This window comes from Herpailurus yagouaroundi, unplaced genomic scaffold, assembly GCF_014898765.1.
Source record: "Herpailurus yagouaroundi ecotype Mexico unplaced genomic scaffold, PumYag 196, whole genome shotgun sequence".
In the NCBI taxonomy this organism is placed as follows: Eukaryota; Metazoa; Chordata; class Mammalia; order Carnivora; family Felidae; genus Herpailurus; species Herpailurus yagouaroundi.
The window spans coordinates 10,511,009-10,536,073 of NW_024412427.1; the positions used below are offsets into that span (position 1 = coordinate 10,511,009).

The 25,065-nt window shown below is 50.5% G+C and overlaps 2 protein-coding genes across 3 annotated transcripts; both read left to right on the top strand.

Moving 5' to 3' along the window:
• Nucleotides 1–508: 508 nt before the first annotated feature.
• Nucleotides 509–24,884, top strand: EIF6 (eukaryotic translation initiation factor 6). 2 transcript variants are annotated; one of them, XM_040447235.1, is made up of 7 exons: nt 509–514; nt 18,756–18,916; nt 19,034–19,119; nt 20,688–20,863; nt 21,415–21,591; nt 21,790–21,971; nt 24,613–24,884. In XM_040447235.1, the coding sequence occupies exons 2-7, from the start codon at nt 18,810–18,812 to the stop codon at nt 24,620–24,622; spliced, it is 738 nt and encodes a 245-aa protein (XP_040303169.1). In that variant the 5' UTR covers nt 509–514; nt 18,756–18,809; the 3' UTR covers nt 24,623–24,884. The 2 variants fall into 2 exon arrangements, with proteins under 2 accessions (XP_040303169.1, XP_040303170.1); XM_040447236.1 differs by lacking the exon at nt 509–514 and adding an exon at nt 18,456–18,589 and having other exon boundaries at nt 18,798–18,916.
• On the top strand, nt 10,889–17,598 carry FAM83C (family with sequence similarity 83 member C). Its single transcript, XM_040447229.1, has 4 exons — nt 10,889–11,634; nt 13,826–13,993; nt 14,205–14,329; nt 14,837–17,598. Exons 1-4 carry the CDS (start codon nt 11,122–11,124, stop codon nt 16,275–16,277), a joined length of 2,247 nt encoding a protein of 748 aa, XP_040303163.1. The 5' UTR covers nt 10,889–11,121; the 3' UTR covers nt 16,278–17,598.
• Nucleotides 24,885–25,065: the final 181 nt, after the last annotated feature.

Consider the following 25,065-nt stretch of genomic DNA (forward strand, 5'->3'; position numbering starts at 1 on the left):
CAGAGCCAAGTCCTGTCTCCATAAGATGAGTAATCATCAAACACTGCAACTTGTAATACGGAGCTGCGTTTTAAAGAGCCAAATTGGATCTGTCATGGTGGGGATGTCCCAAAGCCCTCACTTCCTGCCTGCCGGCATCTTTCACCGAGTACACGACCCCCTCCTCTTCAAGATAAAATCGAGGCTCCTCGAGGCTGCAAGGCTCTTCTTAATTTGACCTGTGCTTGTTTCTGAGTCTCTAACTCATTTCTTCTCCGAAGAAACTGAACCATTTGGGGTTACCTGAAGAGACCACCCTGTATGTTTCCTCTACCTGGAATCCTTGTTTCCTCTTCAGACTAGAGAAATCCTGTGTGTCCTCAAATACCCACCCCCCATCCTACCTTGTCTGTCCCAGGTGGAAACTAGTTTTTACATACACACCCTTCATCCTGCACCATTAGCTCCCTCAGAGTGGGCACTGTGAAGTCAGTCACCTTTGTTTTTCTAGTGTCCCAGGAGTGCCTGACCCACGGTAGGCATCAGAATAAGCTTTGCTAAATGACAGAAGGAATGAATGACTAGATCATCAGTCATTATTAGTACAAGCCCAACAAAAAAAAAAGTCCCTTTCTGGATCATTCTCTGACCCACAGTTCAGCTTATTTTAACAATTCAGTACAAAGTACCTCTGTTGGCTTTTGCATAGGAATGAGAGCTAAATGTTCTTTCTGTAGCTACATGTTTTTCTTTCTTTCTTTTTTAAGTAATCTCTACAATGTGGGGCTCGAATTCATGACCCCCAAGACCAAGAGTCAACACTCTACGGACTGGGCCAGCCAGGCACCCCTAGCTACATGTTTTTCTACTGTAAATTGTTATTATACAAAACAAATGAAGGATGTTTCTTGCCCTCAGGGAGAATACTCTCTAGAAATAATTTTGTCATTTATTTGTACTCTGTGTACTTCCTGAAAGGATCACAGCAAATTAAGAGACACAGTTACAATAAAACTGCAAAATGATTAGAACAAAGTTTAAAAGATAAGGTGCAAATATTGGGAGGCGGGGAAGGGAAGTAATCATGTTAGAAAACCTGTGCTGCTAAGGTGGCTCAGTTGGTTGAGCATCAGTCTCTTGATTTTGGCTCAGGCCTTGATCCTGGGGCTGGGGATTGACCCCTGAGTCCGGCTCCACCCTGAATGTGGAGCCAGTTTAAGATTCTCTCTCCCTCTCTGCCTCTCTCCCCTCACTCAACGCTGGCTCTCTCTCTAAAATAAAAATTAATGGGGCGCCTGGGAGGCTCAGTTGGTTAAGTGTTCAACTTTGACTTAGGTCATGATCTTGTGGTTCATGAGTTCGAGCCCTGCATCGGGCTCTGTGCTGACAGCTTGGGGCCTGGCGCCTGCTTCAGATTCTGTGTCTCCCTCTCTGCCTCTCCCTCGCTCATGCTGTGTCTCCAAAAGAAACATTTAAAAAATAAAAATAATAAGAAGTAAATTTTAAAAGTTAAAAAAAAAAGAAAAAGAATGGGGTGGCTGGGTGGCTTACTCAGTTAGACATTCAACTTCGGCTCAGGTCATGATCTGGTGGTCTGTGAGTTTGAGCCCCGTGTCAGGCTCTGTGCTGACAGCGCAGAGCCTGGAACCTGCTTCAGATTCTGTGTCTCCCTGTCTCTGCCCGTCCCCCTCAAAAATATTAAATAAAAAAGAAGAAAGAACCTGTGCTGCTAATAACCAACTTTCATAGGATTTTGGGGGTAATTTATGAAGTGGTTTTAATGCATTTTCTCACAGCAGTCCTGTAAAATAGGTATCCTCATCGTTCTTATCCCCTTTGCACAGGTGAAGGGACCAAGGGTCACAGAGACCTGGAGGCTCATCCAGACAGAGGAAGAAGGGACCCAGGGTGCCCTGGTCCACATCTTCCAACCCCCGGGTCCTTGTTCTTTCTCCATCCCACACTGCCTCCCACAGGTTAGCGAAGAAATCTGCAACAATATAAAACCGTGCTCTGAGATTCCTGGCAGCCAAAAGCAGAAATGGGAGTCAAGGTTATATAGGTCCCATTGTCACATAAAAGGAAGTACACTTCTTCATCAGAAGAAATAAATTGTTTCTTTTCAGAGAAGAACATACATACTGTATGGGTTATAAATGAGAAACACTGAACAACGTTGTGAATAGTACCTCTTAAGATTTCAGTTTTGCCTAAAAGTTTGAGAACCATAAATAATTGCTGTTTCTTACAAGCTGAGATTAAAGCCAAGGCCACAATTCAGCCAGTATCTTTTCCATTTCTGTTTTTGTCTCAGACACTGCTTGGTATTTTCACTTGTTACCACTTTTAATCCTCAGTGACAAATCTGTGAGGTAAGTGTTACTAAACTCCTGTTACCATTGAGGGAAACTGCATGAAGTTCAGGGGGACCCAGATTTACTCTGCATGCAGACTCAGGTGGTTCTGTGACCCGAGTCCAATGCGTTTGGTTTTAGAAAAGGAATACCAGATGGGGAAAGGAGCAGTTATTGCTACAATTAAAAAAAGTAAAAAGAAACATGCGATATTCCAGCCATGTGGGTTTATGTAGACACATACACACACTAACAGGAAATGTCAGAACAAGGGGGTTAGACATCAGAAAAGCCTTGAAGGGAGTTGGGACATAAGGATGGGCAAAGTTTAGGTAGGTGGAAAGTGAAACAGGAAATGAGCTGCCCAGGAAAAGGCCCAGAATAGGAAGCCCTTCAGATTCACGTGGTCCAGCTGAGTGGTTTGCTAAGGGAAGAAAAGGTTGCAGAGAGCCAGGTGGGGCCACAAATGGGGGTAGCCTGGGTAATACAGCATCTGGCAGGCATTCTCAGTAAGGACTGTGACCTGATGGGAGTGGAGATGCTCGGTGGTGTGCAAGGTGGATTGGCTCAGTCAGGAACTAGCCAACTAGGTTTGAGGGCCTGGAGGGTGATTGTAGGAATTCAAAGGGAAGTTCAGGGGCTCCTGGGTGGTTCAGTCGGTTGAGCGTCCAACTCCTGATTTCAGCTCAGGTCATGATCTCACAGTTCATGGCATCGAGCCCCATATCTGGCTCCATGCTGACAGCATAGAGCCTGCTTGGGATTCTCTCTCTGCCCTCTCCTGCTCACACTCATTCTCTCTCAAAATAAATTAATAAACTTGAAAAGTTAAAGGGAAATTCAAACTCCAGAAACATTTTTGAAGAAATCATCGGGACTTGATGCCTCCCTGCTCTTGGAGCCTGAGGAAAGCAGCCTGGAGCTCTCCTGGGAGCCAAGAGATGGCAATGTTGGGCAGAAGAGGGAAACTCAAAAAGAAGAATCTTCTGTATTGTGTTTTTTCCAAGTGCTAATTACATTATCCTATGGGATAGAGCAGGGATTATTGCCCACATCGTATAGTAGGGGAACAGGTTCACTGAGAAGAAGCCACTAATTGGTGCAAAGTGACTCTGTAGCAAAGCTGAACAGTCTCCTGTCTTTTGAGCCCTAACCCATTGCTTTTGGTGTGTGTTGGTTATGTCTGTATGGGGGCAGGTCTGGTGGAAGGTGCCCCAGGGAGAGCAAGGGCATAGAGAGGGGCTGAACCTTGGGAGATGATTAGGATAGAGGGACTAAGGACTTTGGACTTGTCTTAGGTATAGAAGGACACTTGAAATCATGAAAATGGATGAGCTCCCAGAGGTAAAATGTAGTGGGTTGACCAGGAAGTGGGGTCAGTGTGGGAGAAAGCATCGGGGGGGAAGGCGGGGGTTGGGTAGGAAGAGCAAGAACCAGCATAGGAAGTAGAGGCTGAGGTAGAAGCCAGGGGAGAGAACTTCCAGAAGGAGGAGGTTTTTAATGATGCATGCTGCAGAGTAGGGGCCAGGGAGTAAGTGAATGAGGCTTAAGGGTTTTAGACTATTCCAGGAACAAGATTTTTGAGAGAATACAGATATTGCAAAGGATTAAGAAGGCAGGGTATCTTGATAAGTGCCTAGCTGAAAAGAAATGGAGGAAAATTGGGCAGGAGTTAGGAGAGCACGGTAAGAACTAAGGTATTTAAAGCACAGAAAAATGATGTGCATGGGCGGGTGAGGAGGAGTCTGAGTAAATGTAAAGCACCCGATGGAGTAGGAAACTTCCCATAAGTGTTAGGAATTATGAGATCCTTCTGAAAGTGGAAGCCTGGTCTTGAGAACAAGGGCCTGGCTTTGGAGGGGAGGAGGGAACTTTTCCTGTGACCAGAGATTGGAGTACAAATGGGGCACAAGGGATTTCTGAGGTGAGGAGGCTGAGAGGGAAAGGGCAAGCTCATGCTGGTCTCCAGGGAACCTGGAGTTTACCGGTCATTGGGGTGAAGGGGAAAGGAAAGGGAGCTAGTAGGTTTTTGGAGAGTCTGAAGTGTCTGAACTCTTCCTTTGGGAGCAGCCCTCCTGTAGTTGTTGCCCTGGTTCTGCCTATTTCTAGCCTTCCCACAGAATCCCACTATGACTTGTCCACTGCACCACTGGTTTGGCCTTAGGCAGGGGTGAGCCAGACCCTGGGGCCCTGACCATGATCGTCTACCCACGCACTCCTGTCCCAGTGTTAACCAGCCATCACAAATCATCTGTGGCTTCCAGGAGACTTCCCTTGACCTATGCTGGTGAGCCTAGGACCTACACCCTTCCCAGGTCAAGGGCCTGTTCCCCCCCCCCCCCCCCAAATCTACCATCCATCTATTGAGGGGAGAAAAGGTCCTAGAGATCCTGAATGGAGAATTCCTAGAAAGGGAGTCTTCAAGTACTGACCTGTAATGTCAAACAGTGATGGGGGGTGGGGGGGGTGGAGTGATGGAATATGTAAGTGCTAGAAGAGAACTGGAGACTTCCAACCCCGCCTTCTTACTTCACACATGGGAGGCTGAGGTCCTGAGAAACTCAAGTTTTTGCATTGGGAACCAGAACCATAGGCCTCTGCTGGCTTGTTTCTTCCCTAATTTTATCTCCCCCTGTCCAGAAATGGCTCCTTAACCTCCCAGTCACCATGTGAGAAAAAGCCTGCCACAGGGCTGTACCCTAGTTGGGGATGGGGGGTGGAGACCTGGTTCCTCTAAGGTTGCAGAATGGGTCATGAGCTGTAAACCCCCAAAGCATTTCATTTATACCTTGGTTTAACCTGTGGCTTATAATTATTTATGAGTCTGCCTTCCCCACCAAACTATGAATTCCTCCAAGGCAGAGACCAAGTCTTACTCATCTTTGAGCCCACAGTGCTGGCTTAAAGGATGCATTAAATACATGTTGGGTGAACTGGATGGACAGAGGGAGAGGAGGTGATGGGATAAGACGGGGAAGGTGAGGTGGCTAGACCAACAATGCTGGGGGCTTAAGAGGTCATTAGATAATATCTCTTTCTTCCTCTCCCAAGTTCAAAACGAATTGAGAAATAAGACCTAAGAGACAGGGGCACCTGGGTGGCTCGGTCAGTTAAACGTCCGACTTTGGCTCAGGTCATGATCTCACGGTTTGTGAATTCAGTCCCCATATCGAACTCGGTGTTGTCAATCAGAGCCCGCATCAGATCCTCTGTCCCCTCACCTGCTCATGCTCCCTATCTCTCTCTCTCAAAAATAAACATTTAAAAATTAAAAAAAAAAAAAAAAGACCTAAGAGATATGAAAACAGTGGTTATACCAGTATTTCTGACAAAGCTGATTGGAGAATGTAGCTTTCACTCTCTGGCCAAATGGACTTGTTAATATCCTAAAACTAAACTTACTCACCTCTACCCCCAGAAAGAGCAGACCTCTTCCTCCCCATTACAGGGGCAGAACCTCCTCTGGAAGTTTGCCATGCAGGTGAATGAAGAATATGCTACCTTTGCCTACAGCAGAACCCAAGAAAGAGGGAGGGAGGGAGGGAGGGAGGGTGGGGGCAGGGCAAAAGATTGGAGTCCAGCTCCTTCTAAGCTACCAATCAGACTAGCCATTCCTTCCTTGGAGAGGAAGAGTGAGTGAAGAGAAAAGAGGGGGCAGTCCTCTCCTACTTCTCCTCCTGGAAAGTAGAGTAGGAATTCCCTCCCCTTACAGAAACAGTGAGAACAAGTCTACAACTGGATGGGATAAGGTGGATGAGTGGGTTGTGGGAAGTTGAGGGAAGGGAGACACCATCATCACAGTGTCTGTAGTCTAGACCCCAGACTCGGCCACCTTTACAAAATAGAATGCCCAAATTCTCGTTCTTGTGATCTGCCTGCCAGAATGCTTATCTGTGTATGGAGGGTGAAGAGAGGACATTGTCTCCTGTGAGCTGGAATAAGAGGCCAAATCTCAGAGCCACACTCCACTGACGTGGCCAGAGGGCCATGTTCACGTTCAGAGCCAGCCTTTGGTCTAGAAGGGGTCTGAGACGGACCAAAGTAGCTCCTCTGGTGGCTGCTTCAGGCCTCTTTTGTCTTCAGGCCTCTACTTGAGCCCCTGCCCTTTCATGGCCTGAGAAAGCTCTAGAATCCAGCATGTACTAAACTACTACTCCTCCTCTTGGTCAGGCACTTGCCATAAAATAGCCCATTTATGGGGGGCCTGGGTAGCTCAGTTGGTTAAGCGTCTGACTCTTGGTTTTTGCTCAGGTCATGATCTCACAGCTTCATGGGTTTGAGCCCCACATTGGGCTCTGCGCTGGCAGTGTGGAACCTGCTTGGAATTCTCTCTCTCTTCCTCTCTCTCTGCCCCTCCCCCACTTGCACTGTCTCACTTATTCCTCACAAAAACCTGGTGAAGGAGGTGATGTTGGTCCCATTTTACAGATTAAACCACTGTAGCTCAGAGTTGTGATTGTTCCATTTGCTCATTAAGTGCCAGAGTGAGTGGGACCTCCTGAAGGCCCGTGTGGTGCTCAAGAACAGTGAACCACACCCATGTGGGTTGTTCCTGCGAGTCTGGTGCTTCACTCTAGAAATCTTGCCAACCTTTCGCCATCGTCTGGACAATGAGAGCCAGCAATTCAGCAAGGCCCTCTTCAGAGTGTGGCTCCAGAGGCCTTTCTGGCAGCCCTTTCCCTGCACCACAGCCCCCATCTTCCTTCAGTAGCCATGCCCGTGCCCCTCTAGCCCTCCAGCCCGGAATGTCATTCTGCACACCTTGGAGTCTTTCTCACCCTTTTATATCTTCACCGCTTGTTCCTGTGTTTCTAGCTCTTAGGTCACTTTGCCTTGATGATGCAAGGGATTTGGGCACAGCCTGGCTCTCCTACTTTCTGCTCCTCCCAGGAATACTGTCACCCCCTACCCAGAAGTGCCACATAAAAGGTACGCGGCAGTGCTGGCATCCAAGCAGCCTGCATCTGATGGGCTCCAACCATCCCCACACGACAGTCATCTGCCCAGGCGCCACCTGGCTCATAAAAGACCACAGACAAGGGGAAGTGGCCCCCAGGATGGCAGAATGATGCCAGGCAGGCGCCTGACACGTCCCCAGGACAGGAAAATATTTTTCTTCCCTTTAATAACAGTTATTAAGGGGCCTGTGCCAACACACTGCCGCCAGGGTCCAGGCTTTGCTATCTGTACGGCTCCTACCACTCTGGGTCTCCAGCCCAGGCCCAGCCCTGAGGCCAGGATATACCTGTCTACCCTCTGGTTGCCCTCTACCCATTCAATCCAATGGGAGGGGCTAGTCTTGCCACCTAGGGGATTTGATTTGACTTACACGCTTTCATTATCAGCGTGTCAGGGATACCTTGGAGCCCTTTTCACTTCAATTCATTGTCTTCCTGTCTCTGCCCCGCTCACTTGACCTCCCTGTGCATGCACCCAGTACGACACTGCAGAGTTAGGGTCAAAGACCTCCCCCGCTGCACAGTCACTCATGCACACAAACAGATCTTCACCCAAACATCACACAAATATACATACACACATACAGACACAGGTAAATGCACACTGACATATGGCTAGATATTTAAAGACAGCCAAGCAGACATACAAACAAAGCAGATAGCATGTACATGTACATTACATGCACAGGTACAGCTATGCATGGGAATGTGTATATATATTGAGTTGAACCATATGAAATTACTGATATTCAGTGTTGGGTTTTTTTTTTGTTTTTTTGTTTGTTTTTTTTTTTTAATTACAGAAATAGAATCGTGCCTTGTTGGCTCAGTCTCTAAAGCACATTACTCCTGATCTCAGGGTCGCGAGATCGAGCCCCATGTTGAGCATACTGATTTCACTCGTTTTATCTGGTCTGTGATCATGTTCAGGCCAGACACAGGTCCTTCTATGTCCACAAAGCTTCACACAGGGCCTAACACATTCGTGGCAGGGGGCAGAGGGATTTAGGGGTTCCCATGTCGAGCTGGGCCCTGGGACCCAAGATGAATGGGGCTGAGTTTAAAAAAGAATCTAACACAAACATCAGCATGGAGGGAAATATACAAAACTCTAGAGCCAAATTTGTACACCCGTGTTTAAAGAGCATTATTCACAATAGCCAAAAGGTGGAAACAACCCAAGTATCCATCAGTGGTTGAATGGATAAACAACGTGGTATATACACACAGTGGACTATTATTTAGCCTTAAAAAGGAAGGAAATTCTGACCTGTGCTACAACATGGATGAACCTTGAGGACTTTATGCTAAGTGAAATATGCCAGTCACAAAAGGACAAATACTGTTTGATTCCACTGAGATGAGATGCTTAGAGTAGTCATATTCATTGAGTCAGAAAGTAGGGTGGTTGTGGGGCACCTGGGTGACTCAGTTAACTGTCCAACTTCAGCTCAGGTCATGATCTCACAGTTCGTGGGTTTGAATACCACATTGGGCTCTCTGCTGTCAGCACAGAGTCTGCTTGGGATCCTCTAGTCCCCCTCTCTCTGCTCCTCCCCTGCTCACTCTCTCTCTTTCTCTCTCAAAAATAACATTAAAAAAAGGAAAAGAAAAGAAATAGTGGTGGTTACCAGAGGCTGGAGGAGAGGAGGGAATGGGGAGTTGGTGTTTAATTAAGGGTACAGAGTTTCAACTGGGGAAGACGAAAAAGTTCTGGAGATGGATGGTGGTGATTGTTGCACAACAGCATGAATGTACTTAATGCCACTGAACTGTATACTTAAAAATGGTTAAGATGGTAAACTTTATAAGTCTTTTTCCACAATTAAAAATAGTTTTTATAAAAATAGCCAACAATATGTATCATCAGATAGATGTGTAAACATTGAGGGATAAACACAGGAACCCAGCAACACAAAAACACCCTGTCTCCCCTCTCAGGAACAGTTCTCCAGCCCAGATAAGGGCCCACTTCTACCCGCAAACAAATCTGGAGATAAAGCCCTAATGAGGGCCCTGCCTCCCAGATACCCCTACAGCTCATTACCCTCCCACGGTCTGGCTCTGTTTACCCAATCTCTTACCGTTCATGTAATCCCCCACCCCCACCCCCGGTGAAGGACCTCCTTAGAGCATCTGGTGTTCCAGTGTCTGCCCCTGCCTCTGGAATGGGATGGAATGGCCCAGCATCTCACCTCTTGGCCTTACCCTGACCCCTGGGCCTCTCACTTCTAGGGTCCTCAAAGACAAAGCCCCAGTCCCATTCATCTTGGGTCCCAGGGCCCAGCTCGACATGGGAACCCCTAGATCCCTCTGCTCCCTGCCATGAATGTGTTAGGCCCTGTGTGAAGCCTCATGGACATAAAAGGACCTGTGTCTGGTCTGAACATGATCACAGACCAGATAAAGCAAGTGAAATCAGTATTATACTGGGTTGTGAGACGTGATGTTAGGTTTCCTGTTGTCCAGGCCATCCTCATTGGGCCTCATCCCACCTTAGAAGGGTAGCACTGTGAGTTGGCACTGTGCACTGTTGTGACCACTTCTGCCTGGCCTGCCTCCCTAACTAACTGCCATCTACTGACCCCTCTTCTCCAGAGCAAAGCCTCTTACTCATGCTACTGAGGACTCTGGGACTGTGGCCCTTGTTAGGGGCAGAGAACAGAAACTTGCCTGCTCTGTTTGCCTCCTGACCTTGCAGTGTGCCCCCATTCCTCTAAAACAACCTTTCTTATGAGCCATTTAATACGCAGCCCCTGAGGTGGGGAGGAAGAATGTGGTGTGGCCCATGCCAGGCCAAGCCATGTGGAACAGCATTTCTCAGGGGTGGGCCTGGGTCCATCGTCCCAGGTGCACCGGGGTACTTGTAAAAAAGCAGGCTTCAGATGTTTACTCAGATTTTCTGGATTTGAATCTCAGATGGGTGAATCCTGGGGATCTGCATTTTAACACTCCCCAGCTGTTCCTGGGGACTAGGGTAAAAGCCACTGCTGGAGATCCTTGGAGGATGGACTCAGAGCCAGGGTGGGGGTGGGCAGCGGACTGTGAGTGTCACACTTAGGGAGGTAGAGAGCGGCAGAGCCATCATGGGAGCAGATGGGCCCAGATGGGGGACAGATAGGTGCTGATGTCCTTGACAGCTCTGTGTGACACCCTGTTCAGTTATTTAGGGCCTGTATGCAAGGTGTGCCAAGGCTTGTGATATCCACCGTGGTATGTTTAGGGTTATGGCTTGTCTCTGAATTAACATTTGGGTCAGTTCACATGGGTTTGATCGAAACGTATGGTCTGCATATGACATGTCAGCCTATCTACTTGTGTGTTCATGTCTTTATCTCGGTATCTTGAGTCATTTATCCACCCTGGTGTGTGTGTGTGTGCGCGAGTGTATGTGTGTGTGTTGTGCATGTGTGTGTCTGAACAGGACTGGGCCCCTCTGGACCATAATCCAACCTCTATGAGGGCTCTGGAAGGTCAGGGTTTGGAGGAAACTTGCTGGGAGCCTGGTGGGGCTGGGGCAGGTGAAGGTGGGGTGGTGCCAGGGTGGGGGTGGGCAGGAGTGCGTGCTAAGGGCCTGGCACTGCCATTTCCCTGAGCGGGCGAGTCTCAACAGCAGGCAGACAGGTGAGGCTGACCCAACAGGTTCCAGAGGCCAGGGGCAATGGGGCGGAGCATGGCTCTGATTTAGGGTGGCAACGTGTTGGGGGCCCTGGCACATACGGGGCAGGCAGGCAGGAGGTGGTTCTATTGATATCTTCTTCCTGCTGCAGCCGGCCCAGGGTGCAGGCCATGGAGCCTACTGGAGGGTGAGGGCAGCCAGGTGGGCAGGAATGTTCGGAGGCCTAGGGCCTGGGGACTTGGGGGCCCAGGGCATGGCGGGACCCCTGCGGGGCCGGGTGGAGGAGCTGAAGCGGCCGTGGTGGCGGGAGGCCTCACCGCTGGTGCTCCAGCACAGTGAGGCTGCCCGGCTGGCGGCCGACGCCCTCCTGGAGCGGGGCGAGGCCGCCTACCTGCGGGTCATCTCCGAGGAGCGGGAGCTGCCCTTCCTGAGTGCTCTGGACGTGGACTACATGACCAGCCATGTGCATGGGGGCCCTGAGCTCAGCGAGGCCCAGGGACTGGAGGCCTCAGGGCCTGACCGCCTCAGCTTGCTCTCTGAAATCACCTCAGGCACTTACTTCCCCATGGCCTCTGACATAGACCCCCCGGACCTGGATTTGGGCTGGCCTGAGGTTCCGCAGGCCACAGGCTTCAGCCCCACCCAGGCTGTGGTCCACTTCCAGCGGGACAAGGCCAAGAACATCAAGGACCTTCTGCGTTTTCTCATCAGCCAGGCCCGCACGGTAAGGGCCTTATATCTTCAGACATTCATTCCACAGATGTGTAAACTGAGACCCAGGGAGGGAAAGGGACCAACCCAAGGCCATATAAAGCAGCTTAGGGGCAGTACTGGGACTAGAACCTCTGGCCTCTATCAGATCACCAGCTCCTAGAGAGTGGGCATGTGTTTTATTTACCTTGGTAATCCCTTGACACTCAAGAGCATTACTCACCAGACACCCTAAAAATGCAGGCAAAATTGGGCATATTGCTAGGAGGGATCCTCTCTGAATTTTTCTTGGGAGAGAGTCCATGGCCTTCATCAGATTCTTGGAGAGTTTATGCTCCCAAACTAAGAAGTCCAACCTTGATGAACATTTGAGTCACCCCCTTGACTTATGGAGGAGGAAACTGAGGCCAGAGAGGGGCTGGCACTTGCTCAGGAAGGTCCAGTCAGTTGGTGAAATAGAGCTCAGGGGGAGAGAAAGGGGCCCCGACTCAGGCCCTGGACCCAGGCTTGGCCCTGCCTCCTGGTGCACATCCCCAGCTGCACCTCACCCCTCATATACTGCATCTCCAGCTGGGCCTGAAACAGGGAAGAAGGCACTGGTGCCTGGGCCTCAGCATGGCATTTGAGGGCCAGGATGATAGTTCTGCACCAAAAGGGAAGAGGGGTGGGGGCTTCTGGGCTCAGAGATGGGGAGCTGGGGCTCAGGAGAAAGAAGAGGGGGAGGAGAGCAGGTCCCATGGTCAGTATCTGGGAAGGCTCCAGCCACAGACTAACATAGCTTCATTCCTGAGCCCTGACCTCCGACTCAGGAGGCAGGGGAATGGATCAGATGACCCCACAAAGGATTTGAGGTGGGTTAGACTCAGTGTCTTTGTCTGGGGGAGCAGCCTGCTGCAGAGATCAGGAGCCAGCAAGCTGGAATCTCCCAGGTGCCTCCAGAGCCTCCTTGGCAAACCTGCCTGTGCCCGAGGCAGGGGAGGGCCGGGCCTGATTAGCACTGGGAATGGGGTTATTAGTGAGGTGGCTGCTGTTGTCACCCCTGCCCCTTTGATCTTTCTTACCTGACCTTGTTCCCCCCACCCTCAGCCAGGCCTGTGCCGTGGACTAGAGCACCCTCCAGCACTTGCCTCCTCATCCTCATCTAGACCCTCCACCTCTGGGCCAGGAGCCAGGCTTCCACTCTGGGCTGTCACTGACTCTCAGAGTGACCTTGGGAAGGGCTTCCTTTTCCTGTGGGCCAATGTCCTTGTTTGTTAAGCAGGCAGCAGGAAAGGAACATTTATTGAGCTTCTGTTGTGTGTTGAGTATTTTCACATTGAATTCCTCATAACTATGAGATGTAGCTATCATTATCTTCATTTGACAGACGAGGAAATTGAGGCTCACAGAGGTGAAGAAAGTTGCCCAAGGCTGTATCACTAGGAAGTAGCAGAGTGCAGATTTGAACCCGGTTCTGTCCGGCTCCAGAGCTGCAGTGCTTTGCACCTCTTGCCTCAGCCTGGATGACAAAGGTGGTTCTCACAGCAGATATATGCAAAGGGAAGAAGGGGCAGTTGGGGGCTTGATGGTGTGAGGGGGTTTTCAGGGCTTCTGTGAGGCAGTCCATTAGATGAGGAGACCACAAGCCCCAGTCCCTCAACTGAGCAGAAAACTTGGTCTCACTTGGCGTGGGTGGAAGTGAGGGAGTCTGTGGGTATAAGATACCACACTAGACCTCTGTAGCTTTGTAGGGAAACTGAGGCAGGTCTGGCCAATGGCTCAAAGCCCCCAATAACTGGCCTGCAGCTCTAATTCTTGAGGAGGGAAACTTTGACAGCACTAGGGCTGGAGCTAGTGGGAGAGTATGAGGGCCTGCACTGGGAATTGGGGTCTAGTATCTGCTCCTGACTCCTTCCCTACTCTTGGCCTAGGTCTCCTCACAGACATCTTTGAGAAGCCCATGACAGATAAACCCTCTGTCCCCAGAAATATGCACACCGAAGCTTTCAAACGTATTTTGGGCATTCAAGACAGTGGAACGCCCGCTGAGTCTAAGTTAAGAACCTCTGATCTAGGTTGTTGCTAAAAGCCCTTCCAGTCCAGATGTTCTCAAAGGCTCTGGCCTCCTGCTTTTAAGCCCAGTTCTCTTTTCCTGGGACCTCAGCCCCCACCCCTGGGCTGGGCAATATCCCAGGCAGGGCTGAAATTCTCCCTATGTCCTCCAGGTGGTAGCTGTCGTGATGGATATATTCACGGACATGGAGCTTCTGTGTGACCTCATGGAGGCCTCGAGCCGGCGTGGTGTCCCTGTCTACCTGCTTTTGGCTCAGGAGCACCTAAGGCACTTCCTGGAGATGTGCTACAAGATGGACCTCAACGGGGGGCACCTGCTGGTCAGTGAGGGACAGGGGCGGTAACCAGGGGGTGGGGTGGGGAGTCAGGGAGGGCAGAAGGGTCAGTAAGCCTGTGGGGGGGGGGGTCAATGGGAGTGGGCGACCTGACTTTCCTTAGCTGCTTAAGGTTAGAGACTGCAAGGGATTTAGATGTGGCTTGAGCCCCATTCTCTCAAGGTCACCACCCAACCTACCTCCCTCCTTGGCCCAGAACATGCGTGTGCGGAGCACATGTGGGGACACATACTGCAGCAAGGCTGGCCGCCGCTTCACGGGGCAGGCCCTGGAGAAGTTTGTTATCATCGACTGTGAGCAGGTGGTGGCAGGCAGCTACAGGTGAGCACAGGCAACAGGGGAGAGAGGGGCGGGGGGCTGTGCCACCGGCTGGTGAGGGCACCTGGGATCTGGCAGCTTGAATTTACCTTCATCCACCCAACCTTGCAACATGGACTTGACGGCTACCAAGTGCCAGGCACTGTGCAGGCCTCAGGGCATAGTGGGGGAGAAAGACAGCCCCCCACTGGGCCCTGGAGGAGCTCACTTTGTGGAAGGATTACTTTAATGCCTTTGGCATATTGCACCTCAGAACTGGAGGGACTCCAGGGACTCTCGTCCCCAGTCCATTTTACAGATGGGGAAGTTGAGACCCTGAGATGGGAAACCATGTGCCCAAGTCCTCTAAGCTGAGTTAGGACTAGCACAGACTCTGAAGTCAGAGCTCTGTCGCCTCACGTGGGTCCTAATGGTGGTGGAGTTGTCTTGGTATGTTCACCTGGTTATGACTCCCCCCCCCAGCCCCAGGCTCCTGCACTTTGCCTTCTGACCTTGACCCTCTGTTCCCAGCTTCACCTGGCTTTGCAGCCAGGCCCACACTAGCATGGTGCTGCAGCTGAGGGGCCGCATCGTGGAAGACTTTGACCGGGAGTTCCGCTGTCTGTATGCCGAGTCTCGGCCTGTGGAGGGCTTTTGCGGTGGTGAGGGTCCCGTATCTCCCAGGGCACTGTGTCCTCCCACAGTGGCCCTGGGCTTCCGGCCCAGTGTGTTGAGCCCTGCATCCTCCTCACCCTCCAGCACCAGCCTTAGCAGCATCAAACGCTCACCTCTAATGGACCACTCCTCTTACCTCAGTCCACCAGGAGGCGGTGGCTGCAGTGACACGGGTATGGAGTCCTCATCCCTGGGCCCTGCCTGCCGCGGGGCCAGTGGCCAGCCCTCTCTGAAGCGCCAGCTGTCTGACCCTAACCATGGCTCCCTGCCAGGGCCCTACAGGTCCAATCTAGGCAAGTTGGGGGTGTCCCCATGGTCCCAGTCCTCCCCTGCCCTCAACCACAATGGTGCCAGCCCCTTGACCCTGGCAGTGGGGTCGCCTATGCTTGCCCGCCAACGCCCCCTCCTCCCCTTCCCCCAGGGTGTTTCAGCCCTATCCCGGCTCCCAGAGAATGGGCTCCTGAGAAGCCAGGAGTCTAGTCCCCAACGAAGTCGCTGGGTACCTAGCACAGCCCTGGAGACAGTGGAGGAGAAGAAGGTGTCTCTGAATCAGAGCCATGGCCAGTTGGATCTCCTTGTCCCCTTCCCCAGAGCCAGAGAAGCTGGAGGCCCTGATTCTGGGGTTGACCCCAGCTTGGGCTCCTTCTGGCCTGGAGAGCAGGCTCCAGAGGACAGGCGGTTGTCCCCAAACCAGAGATATAACCAGCTGGATCTCCTGCCCCAGACCCAGGGTGCTGGGGGTACCCCTGAGTCAGGTTCCCCCAGACCTGGCAATCAAATTCCAGAGGACAAGAGGCTGTCCTCAAACCATAGCCACAGCCAATTGGACCTCCTGGTACAGTACCCCAAGGCTGGGGGCTCCAGAGTGCCCCCTGAAGCCAACTCCTCAGCCAGGGCTGACAAGCAAAGTCTTGATGAGCGACGACAGACCCTGGGCCACAGCCAGCTGGACCTCATCACAAAGTTTGGCCCATTCCGGGGTGAGGGGGCTGGGCCCAGTGGTCTCCCCAGACCAAGCCCTGCTCGAAAGGCTGGAGTGGGCTCTGGGGATGAGAATAGGTTGACCCTGGGCCACAGCAAGCTGGACCTCATTACCAAGTATCATCAATTGCAGGGCACCAGGCAAGGACCTGACCCTGGCCTCCCTGGGGGCCCCACAGGTGGCCATCACAATGGCAGTAGCAATGGCCTGTCAGGGGATGAGAAGCGGCTGACCTTGGGCCACAGCAAACTGGACCTCATCACTAAGTACAACAAGTCCAAGTTCAAACTTCTCCGAAGCCGCTTTGAGTCCTAGTTCTGCTCCCAGCAAGGACATGTCCTTCCTCCATCTACTTGGATTCTAGATTTACTCAGGTTCCAGATTCTGGGGTTCTCCAGCAGGGCTGCATGGGGAGCAGAGGGTGTCTAGAAGCTCAAGTCAGATACTCACTGAGTTCAGAATTCTTGTTTACACACACACACACACACACACACACACACACACACACACACACACACGAAAATAGAAACCACAGTACCTGCCATTTGCCACTGTGGTGGGTGCCCTACACAGGTTAATTCTTATCCTTCATCCTCACAACATTCTATAAGATAGACCTCTAGCAGGTATACATTTCTAGGATCATAGGTACTATCTTCCCTATTTTATAAATGTGGAAGCTGAGGCCCAGAGAGTTTGATGACTTGCTTGGAATCAGATCCAAGTGGAACCAGTGGCAGAGCTGGGGCCCAAACCCGTGTCCCTAATGCTTAAGAATGTGTTTTTGCACAGACATGACACACCATTATCAACAGTTCACATGTCCCCATGCACACAAAACACACACATCACAGAGATGCCCCAAATGCCTGTACAACACACACAACACCCTGACAGGGTTCATACCCACAAACTGAATACCCATTGACACTCAGTAAGTAAACGAAGGTCCATGTGATAAACCCAAACACTCAGAATTCTAGTTACAGGTACTCAATAAATGTAATATGGCTAAATGAGTAGCGAAACAAAATATATGCATTCAGTGCACACTGTAGACCCCCCAGGATCCACAGACAATAAATATGCACATAACCACATACACACACCATACACACACACATAGGTATGCACACAGCAACCAGTATCTTCTTTGGCCCAAGCTGTGTACCTACCACAGGGCTGACAAGTGAATCAGACTCAGGCCCTGGGAGATAAGGATAAATACATAAACCAATGGCAGGCAAGACAGAGCTGTATCTAACTCAAGGAATCAGTGGCAGGGGGTGGTGACAGTGGAGTGGTGAGGAAAGTTTCAAAGGAGGCAGACTTTGAGTCACCCCTTGAAGGATGGGGAGGATTGGACAGATGGAGGAGAAAAGGAATTCCTGGTAGAGGGAAGCAGGTGAAGAGAGGCCAAGGACAGGACAGGATGAGTGGGTCTGAGATGAACTGGGGAGGATATAGAGGGTGTGGATACTCAGACTCTGACACACACACACACACACACACACACACACACACACACACACAGAAGCATAGGCTCTGATAGGTTTTTCGTCTTTTCCTGAGCTCACCACCTGCCTGGGACAGTTTACACAATACAAATCAATAAAGGCAGACATGCTATGACCCAGCAGCAGCCTGGTGTGTCCTGAGAAAGGTGGAGTTGTGGAACTTCACGTTGAGGGCTGGGGAAGAGCCAATTGACCATTCAGGCCAATTGTGGAGGGCTCCCTGAGGGAGACGGATGTTTGCAGAAGGGCTGAGGGGAGGACAGGGCTCCAAGCCCTCTCTACCCTCATTGTGACATTCCGAGAGGCCTTGGGGCTTGTGTAGACTCTACAAAATGTAGATCAAGTTCATCTCATCCATGAGAGCAGGTCTCTTGAGTGCTACCATCTATCTCGAGGACATAGTGGGTCCTGAGTGAGTGACCAAGGACATGCATAGTGGAAGCCAGTCAGCATCCACACCACTGCCCATCTGGACCCTCCCTAAGACCCGGTTTCATCCATCCTTCCCTCTCTCCAATACCTTCTTCAGACTGGTTTCTTCTACTTCTTGGCCACGTCTCCTTCTCCGACCTTTGTCCTGGTCTCATTTCTCCCTACTGGACGCCTCCGCGGGTGACTCATCTACCCCAGGTTTCAGCCCCAAATCTCAGCCCTTCACTCTTCCCTGGGCTCCAGATTTGGCCTGGACGTCTGTCCCAAATCTAACACTCGGCATGTCACTTTCCCCACACCTACTCTTTCTCCTTAGGCTTTACTTCAGTAAATACTTCCATCATCAACTCGTCTCCTTCGAGACATCGCTGGCTCCTCCTCTCTTATGCCTCGCATCCAACCAGCCACAGGTCTCGGTCAATGGTACCTCCTAAAAAGCGCCTGAATAAATGAATGAAGGAATGATTGGATGAGAGCATGCGTGGGGCGGGGCCACGTGGGGTCCAGACCGGAACACTTGCAACCATAGACTCCTCCCAGAGGGTGGAGCTACGGTGGCGGCCTGCGTAAACGGGGGCACTCAGCTCTCCCAGAAGTCTCCCTGGGCTGAGGCGGAAACGGAAACCTACCTAGGGCCGAGTGGAAGCTGTTGAAGCGTGCTGGGGTTGCTGTCGTTTGGTGAGCGGGTGTGGAGGGACGCCGGAAGGGACAGTTCTGGGCTCCCCGCGTCTTGAGTGGTAGTCGGAGGATTCCGGGCTAGACAGTCTAGAGGGGTCCAGTGGGCGGGACCTGAGATTTGAGGGGCCAAGAGGGGCGCGGTCGCGGCGGGCCCTGAAGGGCTGAGGCCGGGAGAGGATTCGTTGGCCCTGAACTCCCGGTCCCGCAGCCCTTAGGCCTCATGGCGGTCCGAGCGTCTTTCGAGAACAACTGTGAGATCGGCTGCTTTGCCAAACTCACCAACACCTACTGCCTGGTGGCCATCGGAGGGTCGGAGAACTTCTACAGGTGCGGCGGGAGCTCCGGTGTCTGCTGGCAGTGGGGTGGCTGGATGGCTGAGAGGGTGCTGGGAGTTGGGGACTCAGACCCCTCAGCTCCTTAACCACTGAATCCACATCCCTACAGTGTGTTCGAGGGCGAGCTCGCCGATACCATCCCCGTGGTGCACGCGTCCATCGCTGGCTGCCGCATCATCGGGCGCATGTGTGTGGGTAAGCCAGACGCTGAGCGAGGGAGTGGATCCTCCCAGAGCCTTTAATTTTAGCCTTGGAGGGGACTTCTAGTGACCCTTGGATTTTCCGGCTTTCATCCATTATCTCCAGAAACTAGAGAATCTCTCTGGCCTGTGCCGGACCCTGTTTTTAAGTGCTTTCAGATCAGGGACTATCACTGGCAAAAGCTTCTGGATCATAGGAAAACAAATAACATTAAGTGCTTTCACTCTTAAACTTGATTTCAATCCTTCTTCACGAAGACCCTGGCAGGCAGGCCTTATTGGCCTAATCTGACTAATGATGAAGCCAAGATTTCAAGGAACCCAAGTGACTCACCAAGTACCACACCTTCCCTCCACACCTGGGAGGGAAGATGGAAATGTCCTCTCTCCCTTGCCACTGACTCTGGGCAAGTTGCTTCCTCTTTCTGAGGATCCAGTTCTGCCTCTACAAAATGACAAGCTAAGATTCTGGGTCATCTTGTTCATTATCCATTTAAGTCTTAAATTGGCTTTACCATGTCTCTGAGTGGCATCCCTATCCCACTCCCCTACTTCTCAGCACTGTTGAGTCTGGCCATTGGTCCTTTATTTGAGCTGGATCTGTCTCCCTTTACTGTCACCCCTTATTTCTAGTTCTGTTCATTGGGGTCATATGGGAGTTTTTTTTTGTTTGTTTGTTTTTGTTTTTTTAAGTCATAAGCCTGATGACCTTAGCCTCTGAGTATTTTCTTATTCAGGCCAAACACTCTTTGGCCCTAACTATGACCTTTGGACTTGTCGCTTGGTGTTTTTTTTTTTTTTTTTTTTTTTTAAATATATAATGGGTGTAACTCAGAGTTTAGAAGTTCAAGAGTTGTGTTCTTGTGGAGGCAGGCAGAGGTTTAGTTATTGTTGTCACAATATAATTGTAGTTTGTTCATTCGTATTGTGTTTTGTGTAAATATACCACATTATATTCATCCATTTTGTTGACAGTGGGCATTAGGGTAGTTTTCAGTTCTAATATGAATAGGGTTGCTATGTCTTTTAGTGAACACATGTACATGTTTCTGTTGGATGTGTAATACCTAGGAGAGGACTGGTTGGGCACAGGGTATGCGGATATTCTATATAGTAGGTGATGCCAAATAATAATCTGAAGTGGTTGACCAATTTATACTCCTATTGGTTGTTCCATGTATCTTTGCCAGCATTTGGTATTGGCATTCTTTTAAACATTTTAGCCATTCTGATAGGTGTGCAGTGTTACCTCAGTTTTCAAGTAGCAAAATATATAGCTAACGCCAAGAGCTCCTCTTGTTAATCCTGGTCCCCCCTGGTTGATGATGGCAAAATGGGCAGGGTGTGTTGGAACAAATTCCTGGGCTATCTCTGGCCTGCCCAATGGGACTCCTGGTCCCCTGGGTGTTGTATGGATCAATGGGTTAGCGGGCTGGGGTCTGGGCCTAAAGCTTTCCTGGGGAAACTGACTGGGCTGGATTGTATCTAAAACCCCCAAAGCTTAGCAGGCTACTTGTGTATTTGTGGTCCATTCTTGCCCCACCCCCTAATTTGGATCTCTAGGGAACAGACATGGTCTCCTGGTGCCCAACAACACCACTGACCAGGAGCTACAGCACATTCGCAACTGCCTCCCAGACTCAGTGCAGATCCGGCGGGTGGAGGAGCGGCTCTCAGCCCTGGGCAATGTCACCACTTGCAACGACTACGTGGCCTTGGTCCACCCAGACCTGGACAGGGTAAGGTAGCCCAATTTCGCCCAAGAGTCACAGGACCCGCCTAGTCAGTGGTTAGTCATTGTTCTTGCCTGTCAGGCAGGACTTAGGGGTGTCTCTTGTGGTTTCTCTTTATACTTGGGCTCTCAGATTTCAGGCACTCATTGGAATAGTGATAATAGTGATAATAGAGGTGTGACCAGTGCCAGAAAGAAGCTGAGGAGGGTATTAATCCTCCAAAATCAGGGAGACTGCTCCGTCCCATCCTGCAACCAGGACCAGGAGAGATGATTGACAATTGAACTCTTGAGTGTGGGTTAGAGGGAAGAGGGTGATGTGGAGACCAGCCCCTGCCTCCTCAGGGCATGCACAGCTATTCGGGACTCCATAGCTGGTCTAGACTCTGCTCCAACCTGTATTTCCTGCTTTTTCTGCATGAAGCTTCCATATGCAGCTAGGTAGCAGAGGGATGAGGGGCTTAGGGAGCCAAGCCCTGGGTGGTTCTGGGTGTGGAGGGCCCCTGGTTCCTTGACCTGGAAGTTCTGGGCCCTGAGTACAGTGCCTTTGGCTAACAGGAAACAGAAGAAATCTTGGCTGATGTGCTCAAGGTGGAAGTCTTCAGACAGACAGTGGCTGACCAGGTGCTAGTAGGAAGCTACTGTGTCTTCAGCAATCAGGGAGGACTGGTACATCCCAAGACTTCAATTGAAGACCAAGATGAGCTGTCTTCTCTTCTTCAGGTCCCCCTTGTGGTAAGCATTCCTTTCTCTGATCTCTGTCTCCTCCTGAGGCAGATCCTTTGCCTAGCGTTAAGGATCTGAGTTATTACCTGTTACAGTTTGCGATTGGGGATGCAGGTCAAGGAGTGGGGTTTGGGGATAGTCCTCGCCAGGGAGTGGCAGGACTGTGGCTTTTGGTGCCATGATCCACACTGAGCTCTCCCTTGGCAGGCAGGCACTGTGAACCGAGGCAGCGAGGTAATTGCCGCTGGGATGGTGGTGAATGACTGGTGTGCCTTCTGTGGCCTGGACACAACCAGCACAGAGCTGTCAGTGGTGGAGAGTGTCTTCAAGCTGAATGAAGCCCAGCCTAGCACCATTGCGACCAGCATGCGGGATTCCCTCATTGACAGGTATCTGGGTCTCTCTTCTGCCTTTGGAGGGTAGAGGAGGGAGATGCCACCTAGGATGGGTCCACACTGCATTCATACCGGTAGGTCCTTGTGTGTGAGGGCACACCTGTGCATTGCTGAGCAGTCACAAGGTACAGCCAGTGAGCATTGCCTGAGTATCTGCTCATCCCCATCTTTGAAGACTCAGCTCAGTGTCCCCTCTCTGGGCAAAGCTTCCCTCTGGTCTGTCTTATTTTCTCACTGACCACATTGTTTTGTAGTTTGTGTGTGCTTGTGTGTCGGTGTCCCCAGCCAGCAGCCCAGAGCCTGAGACCAAAAAGAGCTGTTTGCAGAGGGAAGGAGGGGAAGTTGCTCTTAGAAACTAAGGAGACCCTAAAGGACTTGTTGGGGGTGGGGATTGCATCAAAATCACAATCGTCTGGATTTTTGTGGGTTTAAGAAAAAAGTGGCATCTTGGGCCTAACCCTGGAGGTTCTGGGGTATGAGGCTCTGGAATCTCTTTTTCCTTTGGAGGAGCAGCAGGTGCTGATATTCACCTTTTCCCATTGAGGATTCTTCTCAAGGCATGCCACACCCAAGTATCCCAGCAATCTTTATGAGGATAGAAACCCCATATGCCCATAGTAGAGCAAGTACCCAGTGACAGACCCCCTACTTTACAACAGGCAAAATTACCCTTCATTCTCCCTTCTTCATTCATTTGTTCATCTGATGTTCACTGAGCCCTGTCGATAGGGCTCCATGTAGGATAGGCAGGCAACTTAGCCCTGTGTCCTGCCTCTAGGAGCTCACAGTGTAGCCGAGAAGTTGTAGAGGCCACACATAACTCTTCACTGCCTTCAAAGAAGAGATAAAAGGTGCCTTAGGTGGCTCAGGAAGCTCCAGTGAAACACTCTGGTATCCCGGAAGGTTTTGTCGGGGGCAAATCGTTTAGTCTGGGCCCAGGGGAATGAATAGACATTTGAATATGCAGAGATGGAGTAGGAAAGCACTTCAGACAGACCCAGAGGTGGGAAAGTATGGAGAGTGTGAAAGGGCAAGGTAATATTGTCAGAGTGTCAAAGACCCTCAATTCCCATGTCAAGAAGTTTTGACTGTAGGCCTGTGATTTTGACCTTTAGTCTATGTTGGGATGCTTGTTAATATAGATTCCTGGCATCACCCCCCAGTTACCAATTCACTCTGGAGTGAGACCCAACCATGTTTGGTTTATTTTAATAAGTTTCTCTGGGTAATTCTGATGGGGAATCAGAATTGAGAGAGTAGTTGAAAGGGTCTGAATAGGAAAGTGGTACAGTAGTTCTGTCATTTGTTCAGTAACTTTTTTTTGAACGTGCCAGAAAATCGTGATTTGGTGAATAAGATATACCCACCCTGCCCTTGTGGAACATAGAATCTTACAAAGAAGGCAGTACATACACAATCATTTAGTTAAAGGACAAAACAACAACAACAACACCTTTTAGCCTAAGAACAGAAAGAAATTTTTGCAATCTGATAATTGGTACCTACCAAGAAAACTATAGCAAATGTTGTATTTAATGGTAAAACTTCAGAAATTGCTCTTAAAGTCAGGCAGAATTGCCCACAGTGACCAGTACTGGTCAGTATTTTGGTGGTTCTTGCTTATGCAGTTAGGTAAGGAACAGAAATGGATACTGGAAAGGAAGAGCCAAAACTCATTATCCTTCTTTGGTTTTGAACCTGTTGAGTTTGAGGTGCCCATGAGAGCTGATAATGAAGGTGTCAGGTAGTTGATTAGAAGTATGTACTTTAGGGGCGCCTGGGTGACTCGGTTAAGTGTCCGACTTCAACTCAGGTCACGATCTCGCGGTCTGTGAGTTCGAGCCCCACGTCAGGCTCTGGGCTGATGGCTCAGAGCCTGGAGCCTGCTTCCGATTCTATGTCTTCCTCTCTGTCTGTCCCTCCCCCGTTCATGCTCTGTCTCAAAAATAAATAAATGTTACAAAAAAAATTTTTTTTAAAAAGTATGCACTTTAGTTTTATAATTGTACATGTATTTTATATCTCCTGTAATTTTTCTTTTGTTAAATGTTTATTTTTGAGAGAGAGTGAGAGACAGAACATGAGCAGGGGAGGGGCAGAGAGAGGGGGACACACAGATTCCGAAGCAGTCTCCAGGCTCTGAGCTGTCAGCCCAGAGCCCTATGCGGGGCACGAACTCACAAACCATGAGATCATGACCTGAGCTGAAGTCAGACACTTAACTGACTGAGCCACTGAGGCGCCCCTGTATACGTACTTATTACCTCCAGGAAGAATGTTCTGGCCTCATCCCTGCCACTGAGGGATTTGTGGTCTGGGCACATCCCTTCTCTTGTGAATCCCCTTACTCCCTTCTCTGATGTTTGCTGGACTTGAGTTCTGAGGCTCTGGTTTGTGATTGATAACAGTGAACAAATTGAGTTGAGTGGGGAAGGAGTTACTGTTAGTTTTTAAGCATTGAGAGTTCTGACTGGATTGTGACTCAAGGAAGCAGTGTAATCTGGAAAGGGCTCTGAATGTGGCTCTTCAGGGCTGAGCTGGAACAAAGGGGTGAGGGTGGAGGCAAGCATCTTAAGAATAAAGGGTGGGGTATGCTCTGAGAAGCACCTACTGACAGTGTTCCTTCTCTCTCTAGCCTCACCTGAGTTACCTTCCATTGCTGTTCTGCGGGTTCCTGCCTCTGGACTTTGGCTCCCTCTGCCCCACCCAGCCAGGCAGCCAGTTGACAGAGAACTGACTGGGAGTGAGTGGCTGAATGCCCAGCTCTTCACCTGTGCCCATCTCCTGAATCTACAGTTACTTCAAACATCTGCCATGTTGTGCTGTCTGTCAGGCCTTAACGGCTCCTGACTGACCACTCTCTTTCCTGTACCACCCCCATTAAAAGGCAGCCTGGCTATTCTTGAATGTGTTGTTTGGGGGCCTCCACCTGCAACCCTCCTTCCCTAGCATTGTTCTGGGGGAAAGTGGGTAGGACACACCCTCCCCCCTCCCCCCCCCCCCCCGTCTCACAATTTCCCACCCTCGTCCCGGGATCATCAGGATGGGGGTTGATGATTGTCCCAGGGCAAGAGGAGGAAGCACTCTC

Excerpts from the sequence above, each read along its gene's own strand:
- FAM83C (XM_040447229.1), top strand. The coding sequence starts at position 11,122 with ATGTTCGGAGGCCTAGGGCCTGGGGACTTGGGGGCCCAGGGCATGGCG. Across the intron at positions 11,635-13,825 it reads TCATCAGCCAGGCCCGCACG|GTGGTAGCTGTCGTGATGGA; the intron begins GTAAGGGCCTTA and ends TATGTCCTCCAG. Across the intron at positions 14,330-14,836 it reads GTGGTGGCAGGCAGCTACAG|CTTCACCTGGCTTTGCAGCC; the intron begins GTGAGCACAGGC and ends CTCTGTTCCCAG.
- EIF6 (XM_040447235.1), top strand. The coding sequence starts at position 18,810 with ATGGCGGTCCGAGCGTCTTTCGAGAACAACTGTGAGATCGGCTGCTTT. Across the intron at positions 19,120-20,687 it reads CATCGGGCGCATGTGTGTGG|GGAACAGACATGGTCTCCTG; the intron begins GTAAGCCAGACG and ends TTGGATCTCTAG. Across the intron at positions 21,592-21,789 it reads TTCTTCAGGTCCCCCTTGTG|GCAGGCACTGTGAACCGAGG; the intron begins GTAAGCATTCCT and ends CTCCCTTGGCAG.